The 11,503-nt window shown below is 30.2% G+C and overlaps 1 protein-coding gene across 4 annotated transcripts; it reads right to left on the bottom strand.

Annotated features, from left to right (window-relative positions):
• Positions 1-1,420: 1,420 nt before the first annotated feature.
• Positions 1,421-4,959, bottom strand: LOC111791671. Of its 4 annotated transcripts, none has more exons than XM_023673109.1 (3): positions 1,980-4,959; positions 1,776-1,860; positions 1,421-1,657 (listed from the first exon to the last, which is right to left on the bottom strand). In XM_023673109.1, the coding sequence occupies exon 1, from the start codon at positions 4,752-4,754 to the stop codon at positions 2,820-2,822; it is 1,935 nt and encodes a 644-aa protein (XP_023528877.1). In that variant the 5' UTR covers positions 4,755-4,959; the 3' UTR covers positions 1,421-1,657; positions 1,776-1,860; positions 1,980-2,819. The 4 variants fall into 4 exon arrangements, with proteins under 4 accessions (XP_023528877.1, XP_023528878.1, XP_023528879.1 ...); XM_023673110.1 differs by having other exon boundaries at positions 1,421-1,860; positions 1,980-2,087; positions 2,335-4,959; XM_023673111.1 differs by having other exon boundaries at positions 1,421-1,860; positions 1,980-2,073; positions 2,335-4,959.
• Positions 4,960-11,503: the final 6,544 nt, after the last annotated feature.

Genomic DNA, 11,503 nt, shown 5'->3' with positions numbered 1-11,503 from the left:
TTTAAAAAATAATTATAAATGAGAATTTGAAAGTATTTCTCTTTGAATTTTCAAAATTTTAAATTTTATTAATGTTCTGAATTTTTTAAAAAAATTTCAAAAATAAAACTTCAAAATTATTTTAAAAAGTTGGAAAGTATCTATTGTACTAGTTAATGATATTTTTTAAACTTTTTTTAAAAAAAGAAAATTAAGGGTACTTTTCAAGTTTTTTAAATATTGAAGAGTATGATTTGCCTTCAAAATTAAATTTTTAAATTTTCTTTTTTAAAAAATAAGAATATTTTTTAAACCCTGTACAAAATTATAAATATATTTTTTAATTTAGCTCATTTTATAAGAGTACAATATTAAGACACTGAAAACAAATTAGCTGAAATATGCATTAAGAGCTATTACAAATGGCATCTTGAGACTCTAAAAAGTCTAAATGTAAAATTAAAAATTATTAGAAAGCGTGGAAAAAGAAGAATCTAGAGAGGGAGAGGGAAGAAAAATGAAGAGGGCAAGAAATAAAATATATTTATATATTTTTAAAAAATATATATTATTTTTGGTGTGTACAGAAAATGCTGCTTGAATTATGCAATATCTTAGAAGCTTTCTTGAGCTTATTAGTAAAAGATTTAGCCTCGAGATTACCAAAATTATGGCCTACTACCACTATCATTACTCACCAAAATTTTCAATCTTCAATAAAACTATGTATTAAAAATTACAACTTGACATCAAATCTTTGAAAAAGAAATGCCCTATACACTCTACGCTGTCCTTAAAACTTCTTTTAATTAATATTTTAGTGCTTATTAATTACTATTGAATATTTTTATTTCATTTAACATGAGACTTTAAGTAACTTATTTTCAACTTCAATACTAAATTTATTGTATGTAGCTTCAACTATAAGTTAGCCATTGAAAGTTTAGTGGCAAAGATGTAAATATATTGTAACACAAAAAATAATTTATACCCCTAAATTTTTGTGAGTAAATCGTTCATACATTTGCTCTTCCATGTGTAGACTATGATTGATGCATGGATGATTTTCAAAGCAAATCCAAATTGAGAGTCTAAATTGATTTAGTTACGAAAGTTTATAAGTCTAGTTGGTAAAATCAGAAGTTTCACATTATGCTTATCCAAACGGTAGTAATATAGAGTCTAAATTTCTACACAGAAAGGTTTAGGGTTGTAATCGATACGAGCTCTAGAGTTTAGGGTAAAAATTGATACTATTTCTAAAAATTTATGAAGACGACATTAGTAAACTAGAGGTATAAAATGATGTGTTAAAATACTAAAAATGAAAATACGGTATTTTTTAAGCAATTTTGATGCATCTTTTTCTTATCTAAGACGATACTGTTGGAAGTCAAATAAGACAATAATTGGGGGAAAGAGGGAAAAGTCCAAAGGGCTATGAAATGGGTAAATGATTTAAGAAAATGTAGGGTTGTTCATATGCAGTTTTCACTAACACATGGCCATTAAATTATTATATCTTATACTATTTACCCAATTTGGCTGCATATTAATGGGCCTTTTCTGGCCCAGAAGTTAAATCTCGTACTTTGATTGGGCTTTAAGCCCACTAAGCCCAGAAGAGAGATTTGAGCCCAGTGAAAATTTTGAACTTCCAGGTTTTTGTAATTCAACCCTAACAAAAACAAGACGAAACTTCATCCATATCAAATCCTTTGTCAATATTTTGCAGAAAAATGCTAAAATATCAACAAACAACCAAACCAGGATCAAATTATGTACTATAAACCAACCTTAAAGCCAGCTGATGCAACTGGGGTTCCATTCAAAGGCACCATCAGCAGGCCACTTGACCTGCATACTCGAGGCTGGATAGCTCTGCAAAAAAGGGAACCATTTAACCACAAACCCGACCCGACGAAGCTTCGCTAGCCATAGCCAAAGCCAAGGTTACAAATAAATTAATTCGCCTAGATCCAGAGAGAAATAGGTCTCACCAGCTTCCTCTCAGTTTACAGCCACTTAGCCTCCCAAACCCGACGAAGCTGGCCATCGGGCGGGTAAAACTCTTGCTTACGTTCTGCTAAAAGGCTGTGCAGTATGAACTGATTCAGATTTTCTTTTATAATCAGCCAAAAAACCAGAGACAGATTTATCATATGCACTAAACAAAACCTCAGAAAAGTTCCCAAAACAGCAACAATATCTGACCTCATAAAATGAGAAGCCAACATTCAAGGGAAAGCATGGAAGAGTCTTCTTTATATCATGAACATAAACAAAGTGTTGACAATTCTGAAGAACATTTTCTAAATAAAAGTAAAATGTCAACACATCAAGGATCTCTCTCACCTCGGAGCAGTCAGAGATTTGTACAGATAGCAGTTTATACATCCTGCATCTAAAACAGGCCCATCATGAAGCATAGGCAAATCGAGCAAATCGAACATCTCGAGTTATCAGTCATAGGAATAGAGAGAGCAGAGAGACCATATCTAGAAGAGCTAAAAGAGAGAAAAGAATGAAAAAAAATCTCGATGTATCCGAATAAGTAACGGAACAAGATTTGGATAGAAATGGTCAGTGGTATCAAAAAAATTTGAAGGCCAAGACCAGAGTAACAAATACTGTTGAGTAGAGTTTGTATAGAGGAGTCAGTTAGCCAAACTTTACAAAAAATACATTGAACAAGGATGCCAAAATGCTCACTTGAGGCTTCAATCTCCTGTGTACATAATTTACAGCCCCCCATTCTGATTCCAGCAGTGGGGATGTGCAAGTGAGAGATCCGTAAGCTCGTCACTATACTAGAGAAGATCACGTGGCCCTTCGAGAGCCTAAACGATCTCCCCGTGCTTAAATCCAGTATCTCCACAATCTGCATTAGAGTCCAGATCACAAGGAGAATCGTACCATTTAGGGTTCTCTGGGTAAAACCCGTCAACATGTATACCAACAAGACCTACATCTGCTACCATGCTCTCGTCGTGTCTCATGGGCTTGATTAGTTTTGTATCCTCGCAGCCAAGAATGCTTTTATCGTTAAAGTCAGTGCATTTAAACCATCTTTCGGGTTTGCAAGGCTCGCTCGTCAGTTCTTTCTGATTTCTACAGTCTGCCCCCATATGGTCCTCCCAAGGAACGACATCTCGAAGGGAGTGACCAAAACTGTCCACATCGTCCTCAATCAATTCCCCATCTTTGGCATCGCCATATAAACGTTCATGATGGTGATCGGTCCAATGAGCCAAATCATTCTCCCCATCTAAAACGTCGTCTGAATGTGGCTTATCTGCAAGCAGCTCGATTGGCTCCAACTTCTCCTCCCTTGTACTCCTAAGCTTACTTAAAACATCGAACAAATCGCGAGATACTGAACCCAATAGCTCGTGTGGGACCTTGGTAAGTTTCCCTTCTAACAAGTCAAGCTCATTTCTCACCTCATGCAACTGCTGCAAGATAGAAAGCTGCAGATTTCCTTCATCCTTCCCCATCAATCTAAATCCTTCATTTTCCATGTCATCGTTCACCCCATACACTGTATCGTGATCCATTAACAGGCCACCTTTGTGTCCGATCACACGATGCATAATTCTCGCATTTCCATCCAGCGGCCCGGGTTCATGCCCTGAATGCACAGCATACAACTTGAACACAGCCATACCCTCATCCTGATACACAAATGTCTTATCCTTCTCATTGTAATTGGTAATGGGCACAATGGCCCGGATACGAAATCCACACCCGCATCGCTTCGATGCATATGGCTCTCTTTTCAGAACCTTAGACTTTTTCATAGCAGGTTCCCCTGCCCTATGACAAGCATAATCCTTAACCTCCGCCATGAAAGGCTTATACCTAATATACTTCTGCCTAATGCAAAGCACAACCTTATGCTTAGCAGCCAATTGCTGGAGCTTGTGGGGCACTTCATTTGCAGGCACCTCAAGAGTATCCGTATACTCGAACCTGCGTCGTTTACTCCTCGAGCCCGACGCTGAGGATGCCGAATTACAAACAGGGCAAGCAGCAACACAAACCCTAATGTAACTCTCAGGAATCCCATAAAATTTAGCACCTACAGTCCAAACCTGCTTAATTCTCTCTATGGTTTCCTTCAACCCTAAATGTTTCAAATCCGTATCTCCATGAAAACTCGTAACAATGTCCTGCCATTNTTCCTGCCATTGACTAATATGCGAAACGAATTGCTGAGTATTGTTCTTGAAACAGAGAAATTCGTTACCGTTTTCGTCGACCGTCGCCGTGAGCTTGTCCTGGATTCTCTTCCATGCCGTCAGGTACGCAGTGTCCTCGTTCCGGTCCTTCCACACGGTCCGCCACGACTTGAGAACAGAACGCGATGTAGCAGCGCGTATCTCACTCGGCGTCGCGAGGCGGTGCTCGATAATGCAACGGATCATCAGCGAGTGCGACTCAGGATTAAAGGTATAAAACTGAGTCGATATATGCGGCTCCGGCGATATATAGAGAGGCGGTTCATGAAGATTTTGGGAAGTCGATGTAGGGTTCTGAGCGAGTTGACTCATTCGAGTTGAATGAGTCGGCGAATCGTCGGAGGACGAGTGGCTAGGCGACGACGGAGACGGCGACCGGAAGAGCACGATTTCCGGCAACGAGAACGGCGGCTCATCATGGTGCGAATCCGGAATGGACGCCTGAGATTCAATAATCTGGTTCGTGAGTGGGTCCAGATCATCGTGTAGACGATGATGATGGAAGAGATCCTCCTCAATTTTACTCGGATTCATCTGGAGGAAAAAAAAAAATGGAACTGTTCTTCTGCTGCTGCTATCGCTTCTCTAATCTTTGGCTTGTTCGTCTGACATTTTTGGCGGAACTCAGCTTTCTTTCTCTCCTCTTCTCACAGTGACTTTCTTCCTTCCCTTTCTTCTCTTCCCTTTTCTTTCCCTCTCTATTTCTGCAGCCTCATTGTTTTAGTCTTCAATACTTTTTTCGCTTTTTTTTTTTTTTTGGTTCATATTGATTTGGATTCTATTTATCGTCGATTATTAATAAAAATAATATATAAATAAATAAATAAAAGGTTGAATCTTATAAAAATTATCCCAATTTATTTTAAATGTAAAATTAGCAAATCTAATTTAAAAAATGTTGTTATTAAATAATAATTATATTTAATATATTTCTATCATATTCAAAAATTAAAAAATTAACATCTATTTAAGATCTTCAAGTTTTAAAATACTAAATATGAATCAAATAGATTTTTAACCACCTATTAATATATTTTTTATTTTAATTTGTAGACTAAATAAATAAACATATAAAAATTGAATGATTAAATTTATATTTTAATTTAAAAATTAATTGAAAAAATGTTGCGATTTGTTGGTCCCTAGAAGCCATGGGTACAATGCACGCCCTTCTGTCCAGCGAATATAATGACCAAACAGTATTATCACTGTTTTACACTCCTAATTTCTTTTTTTTTTTAGTATAATAATTAAATTATTATTAATAATTTGATTTAATAAAAAAATATTTATTTAAAATCCATGTGATAAAATTATTGGAAGCACGTGTTATAAATTTATATAAAAATTTTATTTATATCTCACGAAATATAATTATTTGATTCTTAGACATCTTATTATTTATTTCAACCGTTATAAATAATATAATTATTTATAGAACGACAAAATAAAGATATTAATTCTAAAAATAAATAAATAAAACATGTGCAGTAGTGGCCATCTTCTTTGGTGTGGGCATTTTGTGTTAATTGGGAATAAGGTACTTCAGCCAATGGGCTATGGCTCTCTGATTTGACGTTTCCCTTTTGTTTGGTTCTGAATTTAATTGTTATTTCAATACTTCCAAGCTTTACGAGATCAACTCGAGTCGATTTTGTTGACAGAGCTATAAGCTTTGTATTTCATATGGAATCAAGCACTAATCCAACTGAAAAATGAAATAGAATACTAAAAAACGATCCACACGGAAATTTCTCATGGAGCTAAACACCTTTTTCAGGTTTTTATGCTCGGCCCTGCTAACCATTTGCTCGCTCGAGCTGTACACATTCAAATAAGCGATAAGCTAAACAAGTAAATCATTCGGGAATTTGGAGTCACCGAGTGGTCTTAGTTGGAGATGGGATTGGACTTGTTTTATGGATTGAAGCATAAAATTAGAATTAGGGTCTAATTTGCGTGCAAAATGGAATAGGAGCCGTAGGTTGAACTTGGGCCTGAACAGAGATTGGGCCGGCAAATAAATCTATTTGGGCCGTTGCTTGTGGGCTAAACCAATTAAAGCCCAACTAAATTTTACAAACGCCCCCCTAATCATCTATTTGGGTCTTCAAATTTTTATTTATTCCGTCTATTTAGTCCATCAATTTTCCTTTATTTATTTTTTAAAATTAAATCTAATTAAACTATTATACGTAAAATTGAATTTTATTTTTAATGAAACCCTAAATTTAAAAAAATATTTAATTGGTCAATTATTTATTTGCCAAAAAAAAATTAAAATACCCAAATAATTGAAAATTTTAAGGAAAAAAATGGTGTTATTTTTGGGCTATAATTCCAGGTCAGATACGGGTGAATTAATGAATAAAGAATAATTCGGGAAGCTGACCGACACGGTTCAAAAGGCTCCCACTCTTTTCTTGCCTAAAAATATAATATTGCCCATTTTCCAGCTAGTAATTGTCTGTCGCTAGAGGAGAAAATTACAAAATTAAATCAATTCGGTGTCATTCTAATCCCACCTTTCAATTTCACAATATTATATTTATATATTATTTAATTTTTACTATTCACATAAATATCCAAATTTTTTCAACTCTTTTTTTATAAATATTATATATTCGTAAATTTAAAATTATATTTATATAAAATTTGTTCCTAATTTTTTTTTCAATTTCTAATAATTAACGTATATTAAGGATAAAAATATAAATTTTACGAATATTTTTATTAATTTAGCCATATATAAAATAATTTACAAAAAGAAATATATAGTATGGTTGGTCCAAGTTAGCTATGAGTTAAGTTACCAACCAGCCCTTTTCTCGAACAAACAAAATAATAACACTAATAATACTCACTATTAATTTTTTAAACAAAAAAATAAATCTAAGCTTTTTTTTTTTTTAATTATTATTACTTTTATTATTAACATTTCCCAACGGCTCTCAAACACCGAGCACATGGTATCTTATAATTATTTTTTCCTTTCGGATTAGTTTTAGAGAATTCAAAATCCCAGTCAAAAGTAGAAATAAAAACAATAATCATGGCATTTTAGAGTAATAATAATAATAATAATAATTAGTATAAAGGAGTTCAAAATAATAACCTTTATACTTACTCCAATTTAGCTGGTTTTTTTTTTTTTAATACTATATTTTAGCATATAATTTTTTCTTAAAAGAAATATATTTAATTTCCTAATTTTTTATAAATCAATTAACTAAAAAAATTCAATTTATTTTATTTTTCACTCTGTTTATTAATAAATCCTAACAAATTATATTTATTGAAACCTTCTTAAAACTTTAAATGCCTTATTATTAAAACCTTCCTAAAAACTTTAAAATGAGTATGGGAAGGTTTCCACTAGAGGTGTTTTGTTTTCCTTCCTAACCAATATGAGACATCACAATCTACCCCCCTTCGGCGCCCAGCGTCCTCGCTGGCACTCGTTCCTTTCTCAAATTCGATGTGGGACCCTCACCGCCTCATATCCCCCTTCAGAGAACAACGAGAAGATTGGCACATCGTTCAGTGTTTGACTTTGATATCATTTGTAACAACCCAGATCCACCGCTAGCAGATATTGTCCTCTTTAGCTTCCCCTCAAGGCTTTAAAACGTGTATGCTAGGAGAAGGATTCCACTCGTTTATAAATGATGTTTTGTTCTCCTCCTCAACCAATGTGAGACATCATAGTTACACATAATTTATCCTTTAAAAAAATATAAATATTTACAATCTTATTCAAATAGTATCGACCATGTGAATAAAAGTGAAAGTGTATTATTTACAGTTCACTCTTTATATAATTATATATATATATATATATATATATATATAATTTATTTTGGTCATTTTTTATTATAGTTTACCAGCTGTACTTGCTTTAACTAAAAATATAAAAAATTACAGAAACTATAAATAAAGAAAGAGAGAAGGGAAGGATAGAAAATTTTAATTTTTTTTTATTTTTTTTTAGTTATAAATGTGAGACAAAATAGGGTGCCTAAAAAGAAGCGCCGAAATTAAAATAAGAAAAATAAATAAATAAATAAATAAATATTGGGGTTAGGGATGTGGGATACGCGAGGCCATTGCAAAGCGGAGGGCGGGGAAAGTATATCACGCCTGCGGCACCCCCTAATTAAAATTTATTTATTTTTAATTTTATAAAATAATTTTCTTTTAATAAGAAAAAAAAAAAAAAAAAAGGCCNCTACTCCTCGTTTAGACGTTTCCTCGCGCCAAAGCCCCATCAGACGCTGTCCACGTGTCCACCTTTCATAATAATAACTTATAAATTTACTCTTCAAATTTTATTATTGGGTTGGTTATATTTTTTTATTCATGAAAAACATGTTAAATTTGAAAAAATATTGGATAGATTTATAAGAAATTTAAAATTTTATATCTAATAATTTCGTGAATTTAAAAAATAAATCACGAGCTAAATATTATATATTGATACAGGTATAGATCGCGATTTATAGATATTACATATTTATATTATATGTTCTAAAATTTCAATTTGCAACATAATAAATGAGACCATTTTAATAATATTGGTTTATTAATTTATATAATTTCTTAAATAATAAGTACGATCTTTAAAATTATAATTTCCATATTTTGATATAAGTTTATATTTTAATTTGTAATTTTAGATTTATGTTCGTCTTATCCTTCTATATTTTTTAATATCTTGTTTTGTCCATGCATAGGTGTTAACATGTGGGGATTTAGAACATTAAACTAAATCCCGACACTCTTGTTCTTCAAAAAAGTATCAAACGAAAATGACCTAACTTAAATACATAAGAATAATAAATAAATAAAAGTAAAAAGTGAAAGGTCTTACTTGATAATACTTCCTTTTAGTTTTATGTTTTTTTTTTCACAATTATTTAATATAATTTTTACAATCTGAATTATTCACTCTATAACAAAACTTAAAAAAAAAAAAAAAAAAAAAAATCATTTTCTTACGTTTTTTAAACATGACTTTATTTTTTAAAGTGTTGATAAAAAAATAAATAATAAAACAATCAAATTAATAAGTGAGACTAGAGCTATTTTTATTCAAACAAACATTAATTTGTCGAATTTTAATATTATAAAATGGAAAAGTGGAAGAAAAACAAACTTTTTTTTTTTTTATTTTATAAAATATTTAATTGAGAAATTAAGTTGAATTTTAATAATATAAAATGGAAAAAGTTGAAAAATAGTGTTAACGATAATTTAAAATAAAATTCAACGTGACAAATTATGTCATATTGTACGCCTATTATTTTTATTATTAGGAAAGTAAATATCATTCGGGAGACAAAAATCTCTTCAATATGTCTATAATCATACCATCTTTATTTTTTATTTAATAAATAAAAACTTTACTTTGTCGATCTAAGTCCACGCTCAGCTAATCAGATGTACAAACTTATTCTCACCCACCGGTGATGTAAAAATAAATAGAAAACCTATGGTGGTTTTTTTGGTTAAATAAAATTTAAAAATAAAAAATATATAATAAATTATTGAATTCTCAAATTTGTATATAATTAGTTTCCTACCTATTTAATATTTTTAAAACTTTATCTCTCTAATATAAAATTGATAGATACAAATTTTAATCACAGATCTGAAAAATAATTAATTTAAAAAGATGTTAAAATATTTTTTTTTTAAATGACGAGACTTATCAAACAAAAAGAATACAAAAATTTAGTGAATGGAGGTTTTTTTTTTTTAATAATATTTTTTTAGCCCTCCTTTCATAATTACTCGAGTTTAATGATTTAGAATATAATTTTAATTTTTAAAATTTTTTAGTACAAAATAAATATGAACTACGAACAATTTAATATTTGACTGTGAATATTGGTTTTTTCTTTTTCCTTCTTCGAACAGGAACGATAGCTGCAATTTGTCAAAAATTGCTTATAATAAACAGACATTAGGAACCAATAAAATCAAATAATGCAATTTATTACCAATTTGACATAATCAAATATACTCAATTTTCATAAACGTCAATCCCAATATCACAAAATGTATCATTTAATGACTTTTAGAGAAGAGCATTCAATTATATATATATATATATATATATATATATATATTTTTTTTTTTTTTCATATATATTCAATTAGAATGCACCATTAAAAAAATATCAAATATACAATTTACTGTATTTTCTTAAATAATTTGTATAAATTTAACTAAAATTACGAATTTTCATGTGTGGAGTTTGATGCATTGATACATTTTAAAGACATAATTCTATTTTTTTTTAAATTATTATAAATAACTCTCGTAAAATAATAAACTAAATCAATGGAACTATAAAAATATTGAATTAGGTGGTTTTTGGATTATTTGGATCATTTCTTCAAATTTATATTATTTATTTTTAAAATTTTAATTAAGATTTGCGATTTAATTTAAATGTCTATTTTAAACATTACATTAAAAAATGGAAATTTATTTTTAAATAATTATAGAATTTAATAAAATTATATATATATAATTGTATTACAAGTAAAAAAAAAACAATAAATTCGAGTTTGTTTGATTTTATGGATAATCCATAATTGTCACGAACTAACCCATCTCAAATAAGTTAATAACAAATCTGAAATTAAATTATGTTGGATTTATATGATTATCTAAATAATTAATTTTTAAAAATAATTTTAATTAAAAAAAATAAAATTAGTTGGAGGTGAAATATAATATTTATAAATAGGAAATTAGAATATTGTTACCATATTTCGAAATATAATATTATAAATAAAATTTATATAAGCTGAAAGAGAGTCTAAAAAAAGGAAATTTGAATTTTGTTATCATATTTTGAAATGTAAATAATATAAAGAAAAAGTTTATGAATTAAAATTGAAAATACGAATGGTAAAAGAAAGACTAGAAAATTAAAATAAGAGGATTAGGAGTAGATTTGGATGGCAAGTTTAGTAATTAAATGCGAATTGAAGGGCATAAAATAAAAGAAAAAAATATGATTTGTTGGGAAAAAGACAAAAAGCAGGTCAGCGGCAACAAAAAGGTCGGCCCGCTAACACTACCTTTGCTGCCTTGGCAGCTTTAAATAGAAACAAAATTAATGTAATTTAACAAATTCGTTTACTTTTTCTCTCCCTTATTCACATCGCTTTTCTTTTTTCCGTAAATTTTTTAATCCATTTATTTATTATTTTGCATTATTATTTTACTTTTTCTTTTTCTCAAAGTCATCAATTAATATATATTTTTTT

The sequence above is a fragment of the Cucurbita pepo genome, chromosome LG03 (assembly GCF_002806865.2).
Source record: "Cucurbita pepo subsp. pepo cultivar mu-cu-16 chromosome LG03, ASM280686v2, whole genome shotgun sequence".
In the NCBI taxonomy this organism is placed as follows: Eukaryota; Viridiplantae; Streptophyta; class Magnoliopsida; order Cucurbitales; family Cucurbitaceae; genus Cucurbita; species Cucurbita pepo.
Note: the sequence above shows the minus strand (reverse complement) of the source record. Positions and strands in the feature narration are given on the sequence as shown.